The sequence below is a fragment of the Sturnira hondurensis genome, unplaced genomic scaffold, assembly GCF_014824575.4.
Source record: "Sturnira hondurensis isolate 20B ecotype Veracruz unplaced genomic scaffold, ASM1482457v3 Scaffold0004136, whole genome shotgun sequence".
Classification (NCBI taxonomy): Eukaryota; Metazoa; Chordata; class Mammalia; order Chiroptera; family Phyllostomidae; genus Sturnira; species Sturnira hondurensis.
The window spans coordinates 13,693,219-13,711,516 of record NW_028076767.1 but is presented as its reverse complement, the minus strand read 5'-3'; the positions used below and the strand labels follow the sequence as shown (position 1 = coordinate 13,711,516).

The following is an 18,298-nucleotide window of genomic DNA, read 5'->3' as shown; positions in this document are numbered from 1 at the left end:
CTGTAAGCATCATCTCTGTGAGATGCACACAATGGCCCTTACCCATCATTCCAGAGAGAGAGCAGGTGTTTTTTAATGAGTTCAAGGATGCTTTCAATCCAAAGCCAGAAAGGAAAATTTTTGTCATTGATATTTTCCTGCAAGTAAACATGAACACACATGAGGAACAAGGAAATCCAAAATAATAGTGACTTACCCTGCCTCCTCCCACCACTAGATTTTAATTTGCAAAGACTGCCCAGCTGCCAAAGCTGCGCACTGTCCTGTACTGAGCAGTGCCTCCTGTACTCAGACACCAAGCTCCAAGCTCTCCATTTCCTTGGCCGGTTCCCTCTCCAAACAGCAGCAAGCCAGCCAGGGAATGGCCTCCAGGGTGAATCAGAACAGAACCTGCTCCCGGACTAGTAAAATCCAGTGGCGCAGGCAAGCTTGTCAGCACTGTCTGGGGATTCCTTCCGACTGGTTCCTCTGCTTGAACTGGCTGGGGGAACTCATCGGGCTGCCAAACCATCCACCCCGGCACAGAGCACACATTTCTCATGGACAAGGCAAAAATGCTGCCCAAGGGGGCCCCGTGTGAGCAAACAGAAAGCTCATTTCGGATGGGAAAAAATGTTATCACCCAGGCAGGCGCTTCCTGTCAGACTCACACTTGGAGACCAACCTTCTGTGCTGAAGGAAAGTAAACAACTTGCCCTAGGGGGTCCCACGGGCGAGGAGAACAAGCCAAAATAAGCAAGTGGTTAAGGAACTACCACGGTGAGAAATACAAGAACCTTAGCAAAGAGTAAAATGGGCTCAGAGAGAATAAAACCCAGACAGTGCCCACCTTACAGAACCTCGTCCATGGAATAAGACCATCGGGGCCAGCATTAGGACCTAAACAAATAAAAATAAGATTTTTCAGGAAACAGAAATAAATTCTGAAGCTTTGGCTGGACTGACTGCTTAGCTCTTGTGCGTGCTCTCAAAGAACAGAGCCAGTACCCAACAAAGGAAGGTTGTATGTACGTGGTCGATATTCTCAGATACACTAGTGCTAATTCATTACACCTTCTGGAGAAGTCTCAGCTTGGTCCCTCCCTGTGCAAGGTCCTCTTTCACCTCCTCCCTCTCCTTCAATAGGGTCTCTTCCACCAGTGATCCTATAGGGTTTTTTTGTTGTTGTTTTTTTTAATTTAAATTTTTACTTAATTCTTGTTCAAGTACAGTTTTCTGTCTTATATTCCCAGCCCTGCTACAGTTTGTTTTTTTTTTAATTCAAACTAAGACCTGGATCATCCCTAGGTAATCTATTTAACTAACATTTGATTTTTATAAACTTGTTTTAGATACTAATTAGGCATTTCCCTCACTCCTTTTCTAAACAGGCCATGGGCCCAGAAAATCAAAAAGGTTGGTGAGTGAGGGGAATGAGAGAGGGGAGGGAGCCTAGGAGGTCATGAGCTACACAAATGAAAGCAGCCCAGGCCATCAGAGGTGGTGAACCCATCTCTCCGAGAAGAGAACCACAAATAAGCTGATACAGTCAAAAAAGATGTCTTTCTTAATTCTCACCAAATAAGGAGAAAAAATATGGCAATTTTTTACTTTTTATTAAATAGTACGAGACATCCCTGGTTACAGCTATCATTCAAGAGAAGGCACTGCCGTGAGCCATGTGGTTAGGAAGAGCCTACTGGTGCTTGTAATATACGCAGTTCTGCTGGGCAAAAGCAAATCCGAAAAAAGGTTGCCTGTGAATTTTTAAAGAAATAGCGTAAATACTCCCAATCATCGATGACCTTGAGACTAGTAGGTCTTTTATTTGCTTAGGGTGGAAGACTAATCGATCTATGGCATTAGCTACTGAAAAGGAATTATCTACTATGGCTGGGACCTGCCCAATCAGGTAAAACTGCTGGTCAAGGGGCGTCCTGATGCGGACAGTGTCTCCTCCCTGGTCTCCTCCCTGGGCCACCTGAGGCCGAGCCTTCGGTGTGTGCTATGCCTTGGGCACTCCAGGACCTTATTCTTCCCACATTGGGGACTTTTTTCTCTCCAAGGTTATAAAGATTTCACCTTTCTCATCAAGGAACTTATTTTAGACACAAGTAATGTATTTTACACAACGCACAAATCTTTCTCTTAAGAACCCTGCTCAGAAATGTTAACTGAGATAATGGGAAGTGATTCATTTCAGTCTTTTATCGGGTCTATATCTCTTTCCAACGTGAGAAAAAATGCAATGCCCACTCAGCCATAATAAGCTGTAGCTGGAAAAGCCAGCAGAGTTTAACATTCTTCTTCTTTGAACAAAATAGGGAGCAAAGAGGAGAAAGGAGCAAGTAGAGAAATTTTCATAAGTTTGCATTGTTATATACATAAAAAGTGAATATGCTCATACCAAGAAGCTTCTCTCCCAGCATGTTGAGCTGGTCTACATTGAGACCTCTTTTGGTGACAGAAGAAAACTGCCAGCTCAGCACCTCTGAAAGCTGAGCCCATCGGGCACAAGGCGGGTTCAGGAAGAAGGACAGATTCTAGAGAGAAAAGCCCCAAAAGTTAATGGCTCCGGAGAACCACCAGTCACAAGCTAGGCACTAATACATGGACCTGCCCCAAAGCTCAGTTCCAGGTTCTGTGACACACAGAAGTTTTCACAGTAGGCAAGAGAAATGTTGCTGAGTCTCATTATTTGCAGATTCACACTTATGAATTCATCTACTCCCTAAAATTGACTCGTCACCCCAAAATCAATACTCATGGCACTTTTGCACCCATCTGCGGTTGTGCCTTTGCACGAAGTGGTGAAAAATTTGAGTCAGCCAACAGTTTCCAGCTGAGGTCAAACAAAGTGGCAATCTGCCCTCTTGTTTTGTCTCTTGTAGGATAAACTGTCCTTCCTGCAGTCTATTTAAATGGTGCTATTGTTTTGCATTTTTGTGTTGGCTTGTTGGTGATTTTGTTACCTACAATGGACCCCAAGTGCAGAAGGCTCTCTAATGTTTCTGAGCACAAGAAGGCCATGATGTGCCTTAAGAAGAAAATACATGTACTGGAAGAGCTGTGTTCAGGAATAAGTCACAGCGATGCTTGCTGGTCATGAGTTTGATGTTAATGAACCAATGCATATGTCAGATTGGTCATCTTGAAATAGCCACTCACATATACAAGGTTATGTATTAAGTAGTTGACAAAAAGTTGTAACCAGGGACTTGCAGGAACCTACCCCCATATTTAGGGTTCAGTATTTGCTAAACCAGTGTTCATAGTGACTAAGGGACTTGAGTACAGTGAATAATGAGAATCAACTATAATTAATCAACAGTGTGTATGCACACTCTAAAAATGAACATGTTTCTTTAGTGGATGTATACATTTGAAAGAAATAACAATAAAGGAACTTTTCCACAATAAAAGTTATATTAAATCATCTATTGCCTGTGCTTATTCACACAGAAGGAAAAACCATAATTCTCATATGAAACACATACCCACACTTCACTTTTCCAGAATTACTTAAGATCCTTGGTAATGCACTTGAATTATGCCACTTGTCCCTTAACATCTGGCCCTTAGGGGCTCTCTTGGATACACAGAAGCTAGAGCATGGGATCACTGGTTACCCCCAAATACAAAGTAGATGTGCTGTCCATACCCTGGGCTCCGTCATCAGCATGTTGTACCACAAGATAGAGGCCCAACCACTCGGGAGCTGGCTGACGTTGGAGATCACCACGACGGGCAGAGAGGTAGTCTAAAAGATGACAAAGACTTTGAAATCCTCTGAATCACAGACATGTCAGCTTGAGATCACTGTGCAGCCTCGAAACTAAGCAAGGGATTATTTGTAAATGTGCATCTATTTCATACTTGAAAACTAAGAATGTAAAGTTATGTTCTTTTGTTCACTGTTTGTTTTTGATACATCTTTCAGTTAAGACATGTCTCAATGCCTCATATAAAAAGTAACATAGGATAGCTCAACCGAAACACTGAGGGTACAGGATTTGAAGGTTACTTCAATGATCTAGCTTCATAAATCATTAAATTCAGATAGTATTAGCTGGGAAAGATCATCTTTTTACCAATTAGGTAAATATCTATGGAGCAAAAATTAAGAAATAAAGCCCTGGCTGGTGTAGCTCAGTGGATTGAGCACGGGCCTGTGTACTACACTACGCGATCGTGGTTCGATTCCCAGTCAGGGCACGTGCCTGGGTTGCAGGCCAGTTCCCAGCAGGGGACTCATGAGAGGCAACCATACATTGATATTTCTCTCCTTCCCTTCCTCTCTAAAGATAAATAAATAAAATCTTTTAAAAAAAGAGATAAAAATACATGTAACAGTTAGAAGTAAAAATAAATAAAGTATTCCATATCTGGATCATATAAGTCTTACCTCAAGGTCAATGACCAAACCAGGCTGGCATAACTGGGTTTCAAAGCTAAGGGAGTGCAGCTCTTCAGTAACGATGAGAGGGCCCTTAAAAGAAAAAAAGGGGGCAAGGAAGAGAATGGTTCATTCACGGATCCTATAACTTGCAAGAGTCTAATAAGCAGGACAACAGGCTGTAGAAAGTCTGGGCCCAACCAGCTGCAGTTCAGAAAAAGACTCTAATTTTCCAACATCTAACCCAGATTTGATTTAATTATTGCAAATACCTTGGTATTCTCTCAAAAATAAGATTTCTGAAATTTTGGTAAGGATTACAGATTAAAGGAGAGAAATGTCAACAGGGAAACAGCAACTTCTAAGTGGTTTATCTGTGTGACCTAAGCCTTCCTGGCCCTCGGGTCTGCTCTGCCTCCAGGGCCCCACCAGGTGTTGGCTGCACACCTCCAGCTGGTGTGATTACCTACCGGAAAGGCTGACTTGCATAAGCCTGGAGGGTCATAAAGTACCTTGACTAGGGTGGAACTGTTACTATTTCCCAAGTGCCTTCCTACATATTAGCTCATGCGAGCATCACAGCAACTTAGAACCAGAGAAGGGCAGCCGCTACCCCTGCTTACAGGAGAGGACACTAGATGAGGTCACAAAAGTAGTAAAGGTCCAAATCAGGGCCAGACAACGGCATGTCAGCACCGCCCAGGCCAGTGCCTGTCCCCCTGTTCCCCACGACCCTTGACCTCCACTGGTTATGGTCAAGAAGGATGGCACACTATAACATTCCAAACCAAAACAACTGCAGACTCTATTTTGTCCCTGTCCACAGTTCATTTCTGAATGCATCTCAGACATAACTCCTCAGGAATCTAGCTCTAAAAAAGAAACAAACAGAAAGACCACATCCCGGGGTAGGGAGAGCAAGGGCAGGACAACCTTCTCGGTACACTTGGTTTTCTACATGGCAGTAGAAAGACTAGCCCCTAGTTCCTCTGACAGTAATCCCTCTGCAGCCCTAGCTGAATCCCGCAGACTTCCTGTGATCAATGTCTTCGCCTGTGAGGTGTGAGTAACGCAGAAGCACAACACCATACCCACTCCACTGAGCTGCCTGGGAGGCTCTAGTCAATTTGTGTGCAAAACCATAAGCACGAGTGAAGAGTGTTTTTACTGCTGTTACAAGCACACCAAGTCCCCAGGCACTGCTCTCTGCCGCTGGGTCTGAATGCCTGTGTGAGGAGTCCCAAGCCACCAGGGTACTGAGCCAACCACACTGGACACACCTGCTGATTAGAGACAGACTCTCACCTCGTTGGTTCTGTTGCCAGCATTCTTCTGTTCCTTCAGTTGCTATAAAACAAGAAACCATCTCAGTAAACCACACAATCTTCAAAGTTGCTACTTTCATTTACGAATCAAACCAAAGTCAGGACTTAGAAAGCGTGAAGAATGTGAAATTATTTTCAGAATGCAGAACAAATGATGAAATACCCTTGAGTGGATTCACCTGTGTAAGCACATTTCCCCTGCAGCCTGACATCACTCGAACACCTCAGAGTTTAGAAGGATCCCCCAAATTGCATCCTGCTCCCTTCCCATGTACAAAATTTCCTGAATGATCCCCCATCTCCTTCCTTAGCTGTTTTATGCTCCCCAAGCTCAGGGCACAGCTTCTCCTGTGCCCCCACCTTCCACTGGCAGTCTTCTAGGCTGGGCCCAGCAACTCCAGGCCAAGTAAGACTACCCCCAAAAGGACCTCAGTGACTTTAATCCTGGAGTTTTCAAGGGAACAACTTAGAGTCCTGAGAGCAGCTCTGCACAGCCTCAGACTCCTGAGTCTGGACCGAAGCTCGCACACAAGGTCTAGCTTCCTGGCGGAGCTTGCTGGTTCACGGGATGGCTGCCACTGTAAAGGCTGCCATGAACCTCCCTGCAGGCTCTGGCCCTGAGAACACACAGGGGGAGTTTAGCACCAACACATCCTGAGAACTGACACCCAGGGTTTTCACAGAGGCAGGCAAGGCATCGCCCTCCTCAACTCCCCTGCTTGGTATCTACTGCCCAGGGGGACGGGCCCTATTCCCATGGAGACAAAGCAGTAGCGACAGTAGTTGTGGAGACCACCAGGAGGAAGATGAATGTGAGGAAGGGGTTGGGAATTGACCCGGGGGTCTGCCATCCTTGGACTGGGGAGAAGGAACAACCAGGACACGGGAGCAACAACGACCTTTGAGGAAACTGCAAGCGCCGACAGTGAGTGATTATTGAGGTTGTGGAGGCACCCAGTGCAGATAATTTACGTGTGCACTGATCTGTGGGATATTGCGCCGGGATCGCTGTGCCCCAAAAGAGTATCTCTGGGAGGGAAGCAGCAGGAAACAGAGTGAACAGTCCTGGGACAAGGAAGAACTGAGGTTCCCTATGTGCTGGTGAAGTCACCGGCCACAGACAGTGACAGTCGCCTCCCGGGGCGCCCTCCACATCCCACAGTGCACAGAGTGACACTCAATCACTCAAGGTCCTAACGAACCAGACACAGCATAAAAGGGTGAAACTGGTCTCCCTACCAAGTGTCGAAACTCCGCCGCCAGACTTCCATTGGTGGACTCTTCCATGTTCATCACTTTGGTGTGTGTGCCCAAAATGTTGAATTTTCTGAACCTAGGCAAAAAGGGACGGAAATACTTAAACGGCTTGAAACTATTAAACAAAGAAGACAGTGAAATAGAGTACAAAGTACTTTACATACCCTTTTACTGTATTTCTCTCATTCACATCTCTGGAAAAAAAGATAAAAATCATTTATGTGCATTTAAATTTTGAAATGAGCCTTTTAACAACAGTATAAAAGAACATGTATAAATCAACGTCAATAAAAAAATAAATCTGTAGTTGTGGGTTTCGTGCCCTTTCATTACTCATTCACTCCCAACACCCGCTCTGTCAAGTACTGCTGGGTAGTAAATTATCTGGGCCTCACATTTCTCATTTATACAACGTGCAAACAGTACCAAACACACAAGATACTGTGAGGACTAAACTAGCTGATGTGTAAAAAGAGTGCATGGCACACCCTCAAAAAATGTAAGTTTCTGTTATCACTATTTATTGGGCACTTACTTTGTGTGAAGCACCGTGCTGAGCACTGAGGACTCAGCAGAGAGCCCTGCTCCGCTCTTATAAAACTGAGAGGAACTTCCAATGTGACAGCTTAATCCTCATTTTTATTCTCTATTTTTCTGGATGCTTTCATGAAAGTAACAGAATAGTCAATTATTTGGGAAAACTGTCAGGTTTAAATTTTAAATCTGAGGTTAAAATCTTGAGAGACCGTGCATCCTATATAAATTCAGTGATTACTATGTCACATTCCAGGCAGAGGAAGTGTGGGGTGTAGGTGCAGGTTACCAACCATTAGTGCTCACAGTGAAATGACTTAGATTCCTTTCCTGTCTAAACTAGAAATTCAACATTTTTGTGAATGACGATCACCATTAGGTAGGAGAGTGACCCATTTTCCCCTGGGGAAAATAGAAAAGAATTTAAAATCAAAACTGCCTTGTCAAAACTAAGAAGGAAAGTCAGAGCTGGAAGAATCAAAAAAGGCGAAGAGCACAACCAGACTGAAAGAGACACTGAGTCAAAGCAGAACGTGGCAAACTGCAAGGCCCACAGAGTCTTTGCAGCTCTCCCCCTAAAGAGACTGGTGTACGTCCCTTGTTCCCTGAACCTCAGGTGACTTTGACTTGCTTTCACCCACAGAATAGATGGGAGTGGTGCTGTACAGGTTCTAAGTCTAGCCCAGCAGGCTTAGCACGCTGCTGCTCTTACCCACCTGCCTGGAACATGTCACTCTGTGGACATGCCCAGCCTTTGAGAGGCCCCTGCAGAAGAGCCCAGTTATTCCAGCTGAGATCTCAGACATGTCATCAGACCACGCTAGACCACCTGGGCAGCAACCAAGCTGGCCTAGACCAAGACCACCTTCGGCCCACAAATCGTAAGGAAAATAAGTTTTTGAGTTTTAAGTCACTAAATTTGGGGGCAGTTTTTTATGCAGCAGTTTATAGAGAAACCAAAGATGATGGCAGGAAAAGACAAAGGCACAAACTGTGCTATGAGGAAGAATATTGTTACAGGAGTGGCAAGAGAAAAAATTCCAGAGGAAAGTTATTTAGATTAGTGGGAATAGTTCTGAAAATCCAGTGTGCCATACCCACCAACGAAAGCATTAAATATAACAAGGAAGGGGGAAGCCATCTTGTCCCTAACGTAAGTGGCTAGGTTGGTGCTATTCTAGGGTCTACGAGCAAAATGGGATGGTAGCTCCACTTAGACACCTGTGAGAAATCCTGCCCTTTTCTGGGCCCCTACTGCCCAGAAGAGACAAGGGTGAATCCAGCAGACTCCACACAGGCCCCACAAATGATGTCAACCTCATTCCAAAAACAGCATCACAAGTGACTGCAGAATTGCAGCCTCCTGTTTGATCAAGGGCCCCTTCTCTGGGGCTGGCCTAGGAGGCAGGGCAGTGCTTTGAGATCAGTACAAGCTCATATGCATAAAACACAGCCATTCTTTTGTTCCTGTATAGCCTAAAAAGGCAGGGCTTGCTATTACCAGTCTAGAGGAAATGCCCAAGATTGACAGTAGGAGCTACCACTTAAAATCTTCTGGGATCCCTTGCAAATGGGCCTGGTGCTTCAGTCTGCGATTGGTTAACAAAAACAGTATTTGAACAGCACATGTATCTTAGATAATATCAAAGATATCTTACTTATCAAATAAAACTTTGACTTTCAAATTATAATTCAGCTCTTGCAATTTCACCAACAGTCTGGAAAGAAAAATAAAAATCATCATTACTTTTAAAAACTATGTATTACGATTTATTTATTATGCCAATTTCCAGTCAATAAGCATTTCAATAACCCCCACCTTGTCTAGTTTTGGGTTATTACAAACAATGGAGTTGACCTCCACTATATTACTTATTACTTATATTACTAATATAATTACTTATATTACCACTTGGATGTTTTAGAAGTGTATTTGTAGGGTAACTTCTCAGCTGTGTAATTACCAGGGCAAAACTATAACTTTAAATTTGGTAGAGAGCAGCGCTGAATTTACATTCCCACCTCCCTACATTGGGCTGTATCAAAATTTCCATTGTGGGCCAGTTATATGGGTGACTGGGTAAAATATAGTAAACATTACTTTTACTAAAACTTGTATCTAATGTTTTGTCTTGTTGGGAGAAAACTAAAACTATCACCCATAATCAAAAATGCGGGTCTCATCTATAATCATTCCAGGGCAGTCTGGAAAACCAGGAAGAAGGAGCGCTGGGCTGGGACTCAGGGTGTGTCTGCTCTGCTGAGCTGGAGGCCCTGGGAAGAAGCTCAGGTCTGGGTCCACCCCATTTAGTGGATCGGACTGATGGGATTAGATTTCTGGTGCCCCTTTCCAACTGAGGGGGTGAGTGCTGGACCCTGAGGGGCTCGAGTGTGGCACTCTAATGCCGGTGGCCAGGAAGCAGCACCCACGGACCTAACTGAGCAGCACCCCGAAAATGGGACCAGGGCCGACTTGGAAGGCAAGTGCCACTGTTTGAAGTCCAGCCACTCATCTGTGAAGGAACAGCGAATGGAATGTGGCTGTGTGTTCTCACATGGAAATATTTCTACAGTTTATTATCAAGAAGAAAAACAGGCTGCAAAACAACATAACTAGCAGATTCCTAGTTCTCAAAAATAAAATACTCCATGTCATATGTATTTGTGTTTATGTATAAACACACACACAAATGTACCCATTCGTGTATTTATGTAGACATGGATAAAACTCCGGGAGGACTGACACAGGCTGTTTACCACAGTGGTCCACAGATGTTTAGGTCACAGACAACTTTGAAAGTCTGATGAAAGCCATGAATCCACTCACCAGAAAAATGTATGTGTCACAGTCCCACATGCACATGTGCTGCATGTAGTTTGGGGGCATATAAAGCTCAGGCCACAAGCTTACGCTCAAAAAGAAATGAAGCTGCTGGGAACTTTTACTCAGTATTACATGCAGTTCTGCAATTCTGAATTCCTTTTATAATGAACATGCATCATATTTACAACTGGAAAAAATCAGGTGCGTGTGTGTATGCATATATCCATTATAGGTCTAGTGTGAAAAGACAAGACTGACTTTTAGATATTCTAGATAAGAATGCATAATAAGCCCTGGCTGGTGTAGCTCAGTGGATTGAGCATGGGCCTTCGAACCAGAGGATTATGGTTCGATTCCCAGTCAGGGCACATGCCTGGGTTGCAGGCCAGTTCCCAGCAGGGGACGCACAAGAGGCAACCATACATTGATATTTTTCTCCCTCTCTTCTTCCTTTCCCCTCTAAAGACAAATAAAAATTTAAAAAAATGGATCTGCCTTTAAAAAAAAAGAAAAAAAAGAATTCGTAATAAAATTCTTACTACAAAATTCTTTCCTCTAAGTGCCCTACATAACAGTGCTGTGAAAGAAGTTAGGGGTGCAAACTCCATCATAGGGGTCATAGGGGTTAACAGCTTTTCTTTCTTACCTCAACTTCACAGTGAACTGGACCCCAGTCTTCAAGACCAATGGCCTCTGAGGATGTGTTGGCATGCAAGGCTGTCTCTCCACCACAAATGAGCTATAAATTCCCAGCAAAGTGTAAATAAGCATTTCCATTAAGGTTGAGGCAGCAAAAAACTATTCCCACTAAACAGGAAAGGGGGTTATAGGGCACAAGCTAAAAAATAATAATTTTGAAAGATTCTAACAAGTTGAATAAAGTGAGGTTTTCTGGTCAGTAAAGAAAACCTCACTAATTTGTACCCAACAAATTCAGAGTAATTACAGTGACCTATGACACTCTCCCACAGTGAAAACCCATCGTTGCTCGTGTTCATTCCCAAATCTGCATTAAGAGCCAAATTTGGTGACGAGACTTACTGTCGTCGTCATCTCCCAACAGACACACGCATGGAGTCATAGTGTTGTGCCCTAAACTAACATGATGCTACATGCTCATTCTATCTAATTTAAAAATAAAACAAACGTAAATGTTATTAGCCATGCTTTCCACCATAATTTGGAATTAAAATTTTAATATCCTTTGGAAAATTTTTTCTAGGGAAATTGTTCAGTAATATTTATCTAATAATCATTTCCAGACATTAATTTTCATTTAAAAAATCAAATTTGCCCTGGCTGGTTTAGCTCAGTGGATTGAGCACAGGCCTGCGAACCAGAGGATCGCGGTTCAATTCCCAGTCAGGGCACATGCGTGGGTTGCAGGCCAGTTCCCTGCAGGCCAACTCCCAGCAGGGGACGCACGAAAGGCAACCATACATCGATGTTTCTCTCCCTCTCTCCTTCCCCTCTAAAGATAAATAAATAAATAAATAAATGAAATCTTAAAAAAAAAATCAAATTTGCATTCTAAAACCCGAGTAAATGTCCTTGATTATTTCAAAATTCAACACCTAGGCATTTTGAATGGACATCAGCTACAGGGAATTAAAGACATTTTTATTATGTCAAGTTAGCATAAAAAATAATAACCGTTGCAATATGAATTCCACTCTTCTACTTGGTGCCATCTCTCAACTATGCATATTTGGGACTCCTACCATTGGCAAGGCCCTGGAGGGGGAGAATGGATGACAAAGGCATGCCACTGTCTTCTAGGACCTTCTGATTAAAACGAGCAGAAACATGCAAACTACGTAACAAAATCCAGAGTGGGAGAGGAATAAAGAATGAACTGTGCAGATCTGGGGAGGGGATAACATCTGTCGGGGAACTCCGGGAACATTTCATAATGAAATAAAAGCTGAAACTTTCAGGATGAAATGATTTTAAAAACAGAGACACAAGAAGAAGGCTCTCAGGTGGAGAACATATTGTTAGGAGAGGCATGGAGAACTGAACGTACAGGGTGGGCAGGAGGTCAAGTCTGGCTGGACATGGGGTGTGAAAGCCACCGCTGCAGTGGCCTCTGAGGGCCAGGCAGTGGGCATGGGGCATAATGTCCAACTGAGGGAATCCACTTGGATTGGCAGGTGACAAAGAACCAGGCTGAACTCAGTGCCAGGTCATGGGGGCTAGGGAGGGAGGGCTGAGAAGGAGACCATGGGGGAAGCTACTTTGTATGAGTTCAGAAGAGAAGATTTGAAAGCCTGAAAAAAGGAGAAGCCATGGAGGGAAAGGACAAATACGAGGTTAGATGTCACCGTCTCCGCATAGACTGGCTATGAAGGGACAGAGAAAGAGTAAAATTTCCTAACTCACACTCTAGGTGCCGCAGAATGAAGGGCCCTCGGTATAAGTGAGGAATTCGGGAAGAGCTGGTTGGCCACAAAAAAAGTTTATATAATCCATTAAACTCTTCTTAATTATTGGAATTACCACCCAATTTTCCTTTGGGTAAAATAGTTGTAGACGGTGCAAATAAATCTCCTTTAAGTTACCTCTGAATGAGCTGCTGGAAAAGGCTGAAGGTGCGGTCCCATAATGCCTGTTTGTTTTTTGTGATGGGGTCGTGGTCATAGGTATACTTCTGTTCCAATTCTTCAAGCTTTTTAAGCTGCTGACGAACCTGCTGCAGACTTTCTGCAACTATGGTGAACCTGGGAAGGTACAAGACACAGGGGTCTCAAACAGAAACAGCGCCTAAGCAGCCTGAATTAAAGGGAATCACGGAAACCAGAGACACGCTCGCCTATCTACACAGGTGCACTGCACACTGCAGGGAGCGATGGAGAACAAGGCTCGCCTTGGTATTAAGAAGTTGTTATTTGGGGAGAATAAAGTAACCCATGCTGTCCAATGAGAACTGCAACTACACAGCCCAGATCACAAACATCTGCTGCTTCAATAACGAGATGGGTCGGGGTGGGGGCTTCTAGGGGCACCTGTGACTCCAACGGACCTGTAAAATAACTGGGATTTAAAAACAGAGGGCCAAGAGGAGGGGACAGGGAGGGGACACAATAAGGTAGATGCCATCAGAGGTGATGCAGGAGACAGTGAGGAGGCCGCTGTAGATGCTATGTCAGGGAAGTAAGGAGAGGAGGCTGTGGAAGCCATGCACAAGGGCTACAAGGCCCAGGTTAGGAGGAGAGGAGGAAACGAAGGTTCTCATTTCACTGAACTGGAAGAAGGCAACATGCTCCCTCTAAACACTCAAAATATAAACCAAGGAAGAAACTTAACAATTGCTTCCAGTTTCCTCCTTCCTCACAGTGAACTGCCAAAGCTGATGTAGCCTCTGAGCCAAGTCAGGATGTGCAAGTCTCATTTTATTTGCCTGGAGTAATGACAGAAGAAAATCTCCCCATGAAAAACGTCTTTGTTTGTGGACTCATTCCCAGAGTCCAGTTCCAAGCACGGAGAGTGTAGCCTTAGCCACGAAATGAGAAGGTGGGATGGTGGCAGGTAGGCAAGTTCCAGAGGGATTCGAACCCAGTGCTTGCTGATTTTACTCTGTACTAGCACATCAGAAAATGACAATCCTTGTAGAGCACAGTGGGGGACACTGGAGGGCATCTGTGTCTCTGGGAGAGGCTCCTTGTGGCCTAAAGCAATCTCTGGGGGGTTTCAGACAGCCCTGGGCCTCTCTGGGTACTGGAAGGGGTGGCTCAAGGCACATGGGGTGTGCTAGGCTGGGCAGCTCTATTCTGACCCACAACAAATTTAATGGTATGGACAGGCAATTCACAGAATAAAAATAAATGACTGAATATGAACTGGGATTAAAAAAATAGCAGTCCAGAAAATCATCTTACGAGATCTCTGGCCCTTGGACCCCTGGGAACTGTTCCAGGGCACATCCCCTCAAATCCACTAGGATTCACCCTCTTCCATCCCATGTGCTCTGGCCGCCCTCCCCAGTAGCCCAGCTGGCCTCTTTGTCTCTATTCTGTCCTTCAGACTAACGCCAGTATGACGTCTCTAAATCAAAAGTCAGAGAAATGAGCCTCTGCTTAAATAAGAAGCCTGCCTGGTCCACTGGTGCCCACTGAATAAAGCCCATTCCTGGTATGGTGTGAGAACTTCGAAGTCCAGGCTCTTGCCATCTCTGAGTTCCTTCTGCCCTCCAGGTACCCTGCTCTCCAGCCACCCAATGTGTAGTGCTGCAGGCTCCTCACTCTGTGCCTCTGTCTATGCTGTTCTCCTCTCTGGTCAACATGAAGTACTCCTATCTGTTCTCAAGAGTCCTGTACAAGTCCATTTCCTCTCGGAAACCTTTCCTGGTGACCCCTTCCTTTGTCCTCCATGGAACTCTGGACAGATGTGTTGCAGAGTGCTGGCAACATTTTGCTGCACAGAATTATTAGCATATGTATCTCCTGTGTCCACACTGAGAGCTCCTTACTGGCAAAGCCCCAAAAGCACACATCCTTGTGTCCCCAGGTCCTAGCCCGGCGCCTGGCACACAGCATTTCATAAGTATTTACAGGACGGATGACTGAATGACACATGACAAAATGTTATTTCACGTAATCCTGGAAAATGCATTTAGCTATTTTGTTTTTCATAAAACATTAGGATTCAAGTTGTTACATGTGTTGTTACATGATGACCATGTCACTTGTGTTTTGGCACAAATGACGCATCCCTCGGTATAGGTATAGCAGGAAGAAGAAAGCTCTTAATCAAGTAGAACATGGCTGAACACAACCATAGCCATGAACAGTGCTGGGCTTTCCAAATGAGTGTTTCCAGGGCAAGAAGAAGCTGGACTGCGTCAAATTCCAAGCCAGAGTTCTGACAGATCCATTCAACCAATGCAGTTCAAATGCAGTTCAAACTTTTATATGGTTATCCAGCCAACTGCCGATTTTCCACTTTGGAGAACCTTACCAGTTCTGCAGCTGATCGAGGCAAGCGTTGGGTGGTCCCCCGATACAGGCGCTCTGCTGTCTCCGCTTCCACTCCACTAGTTCATCATTAATCAGGGCTTTCTGGGTAAGTTCAGAGGCGTTCAACAAGTCTATTATTTTGTGAACTACTTCCTAAAAGGAGAGGCAGAAACAAAGTACAACAAATTGACCTTGAATCACTGATTTTGAAAGGATTATTTTAAAGTAAGACAAATATCCTTTCAACTCAACTGAAGCTCAAAATCAAGTGGTTATAATAATTTTTCCCCTATTCTAAACTTCAAGTCCATTATTTATAGTTTGTGACAAAAACAAACATGTTTTTCTGGAAAGTGAATCACTACCTTTCTCTTATTGTCAAGCATTAAATACATCTTCTGGAGTAACATCTGTTCCTGTTTCTGATCATTCTTTGCCACACCATTGGTTTCATGTTCTGTTGGGAGAGACAATGAATAAATATAAAAGTGAAAGAAGACAAGATGAATGAAGGCCGAGATCCACATGCATTTAGGAGACACATGATCCAGATATTATCTGGTGATAGCTCAAAGTCGGGTCTCCTTCATCCTTTCTGGACAAGGGAAAAGGCCTAAGTATAAAAAGTGGACACACCAAAACAAAGCACCTGTTTTCAATGACCCACGTAAACTGGAGGCAGTACTGTGTGGTTCGAAAGTCATTGTCAAAATACGATTTCAATGAATCTAAATGGCAAATTCAAAATGTCAGATAAAAAAGCAAAGCCAATCCGCAGCTTTAAAAGGGAAGTAGACAGATCCCTGGCTGGTGTAGCTCAGTGGATTATGCGCTGGCCTGCAAACCAAAGGGTTCCAGGTTCAATTCCCAGTCAGGGCACATGCCTGGGTTGCCAGCCAGGTCCCCAGTGTGGGGTGTGCAAGAGACAACCACACATTGATGTTTTTCTCCACTTCCTCCCTCAAAAAAATAAATTAAAAATCTAAAAAAAAAGAGAGAGAAGTAGACAATTTAAAATAGTAATTGAAATTCCTTTCTCTCATAGTTTTAACCTGTCTTACCAATAATTTCCCCAATATTCTTATTGAATTTGTTGGGGTGACATTGGTTAACAAAATTATAAAGGTTTCAGGGGTACAATCATCTGTATACTGTACTGCATGTTCACCACCCCAAGTCAAGTCTCCTTCCATCACCATTGATCCCCCCTTTGTTCTCCAGTATTAACCACACTATCATCCCAATGATTGATGGGGCTACAGCAGCACCCTACATGTTCTAACCATGTGCACACGGTAATTTTCAGTTGCTATAATCATTAAGAACAAACAACAACAGAATAGAGCTAAACTGCTTTAAAACATGAGAAAAATGCTGAATGTTACTTTCAAAGTATACACAGGGAGCTGGAATGTTTGAAGGAGCTTTAAGTACTCGGGCATGGGAAATCCACATTCCTATCGGTCTCTGTCAAGCCGTGGGCTACACACAGTAAGTAAAGTGAGTAACAAAACATGCCACCCAGGGCACCACTGAGGATAAAGGGAGAGTTCTACTGCCATCTGGTGGGCAGAAGTCAGAGATGCCGCTAAACATCCTATAGTGCATAGTGAATTATCTGGCCCAAAATGTTAATAGTACTGAGGTTAAGAAACTGGGGGTCTGCAAGAAGTCAAGACTAGCAATTCAGTGTCAAAATATCTGCCAAATATGAAAGTATATTGGTCTTTGTTTTCTAATGTAGACAGAAAAATTATAGCCAATGAGCACTGTATTAAATATTGACTCTTACCTCTGTTCTGTGAGGTTTTGCATTTAAAGTCATATTCATCTTGTAAATCTTCTAGGGTCTTGATTTCATGCTCTATACACTACAAATAAAGATATAAAAAGGTATGCAATTGATCAGCTTCCAAAGGCTTTAAGAAACCAATCATTGCTTCTATAAAACCCAGAAAACCATGGTAATAAATCCTGTTCCTTCAAAGATGGACTAGACTTGCATAATCCTAGTCATATGCATTAAATAATTTCTATTTCACTAATAAATATATAATAACTTTATTTATTATATACAGTTATTTCTGCACTGGGTCCACTGATTTCTACTTTAATGAAGTGGTTCCCTCGGAAGCTGCAAGATAAAGTTGCTCCAAAGAATATGGAGTCTGGAAAGATGCTGCCTAAAGCATCAAGTCAAAGCCATGCTGGTGTGACCCAGAGACCCATGGGAGGGAGGTCACAGCCCTCATCTAGGCCTTTTCCACAGACACTGGCCTGTTATAAAGCAAGTTTCCTCATTTCCGCCCCCCCCCCAAATAGCTCTACTAGTGGAGGGCAGTGAACAAATCCCACCAAAGGCACTAAAGGAGTCCTCTGCATCCATAAACTGCCTTGCAAGTTTATCTTAAAATTATTGTGGATGTTTTATTCTAATCGGAACTGTATCAGAGTTTCTTTCAATGAAATGATTTTATTCGCCCTCCAAGTCGTAGAAAAAACATCTAAGGAGAGGGAGGTTCAGCTTGAGGAGGGTGGACCACGTTTTTCCTGTGGCTCCGTGAAATCCCAGGATGAGAGGCGGAGCCATAAAGGGCTCCTTAGAGGAGCAACATCTAGCTTATTGAGTGATGGGACAAAGTCAACAGTTACAACATGATACCACATGGGGGAAGCAATAAGCTCAACATTTGGAAGTTACAACAGGAAATTATAAAAGTCTATCTACCCATTGGTTTTACCAATTTGTTTCCTTAAAGTCTGGAACCTGAGCTAATTTTTCTTCTCAACTACTCAAAGAACTGAAATCAGTTACTACAGTTACACTGGATCAACTGAAACTATGTTTCTTCTATAAAAAATTACAGAATAAATGCATACCTTTACTCAGTACTCACCATAACTTTGTCCTTCACATTTCTGACTCTGCTGTCCAGTTCCTTCTGTTTGTCTAACATCACAGTGCTCTGAATGTTCCCCGACTGAGCCTGTCAGGGCAGGTGAATGGTTAACAGTCACCCTTTCCTCT

General features: G+C 43.6%; 1 protein-coding gene across 2 annotated transcripts in view; it reads right to left on the bottom strand.

The window, feature by feature from the left end:
- The window catches only part of STAT1 (signal transducer and activator of transcription 1), a 40,939-nt gene that overhangs the window by 10,006 nt on the left and 12,635 nt on the right, over positions 1-18,298 (bottom strand). For both annotated transcript variants that reach the window (XM_037043742.1, XM_037043743.1), the window contains exons 5-19: positions 18,168-18,257; positions 17,063-17,141; positions 15,636-15,727; positions 15,272-15,423; positions 12,877-13,035; positions 10,962-11,054; positions 9,150-9,209; positions 7,122-7,151; positions 6,940-7,033; positions 5,681-5,722; positions 4,385-4,468; positions 3,641-3,739; positions 2,387-2,522; positions 830-879; positions 43-137 (exon numbers count right to left, since the gene is read on the bottom strand). In XM_037043742.1, coding sequence (XP_036899637.1) covers positions 43-137; positions 830-879; positions 2,387-2,522; positions 3,641-3,739; positions 4,385-4,468; positions 5,681-5,722; positions 6,940-7,033; positions 7,122-7,151; positions 9,150-9,209; positions 10,962-11,054; positions 12,877-13,035; positions 15,272-15,423; positions 15,636-15,727; positions 17,063-17,141; positions 18,168-18,257 — 1,355 coding nt within the window. The remainder of the gene's footprint in view (positions 1-42; positions 138-829; positions 880-2,386; positions 2,523-3,640; positions 3,740-4,384; positions 4,469-5,680; positions 5,723-6,939; positions 7,034-7,121; positions 7,152-9,149; positions 9,210-10,961; positions 11,055-12,876; positions 13,036-15,271; positions 15,424-15,635; positions 15,728-17,062; positions 17,142-18,167; positions 18,258-18,298) is intronic.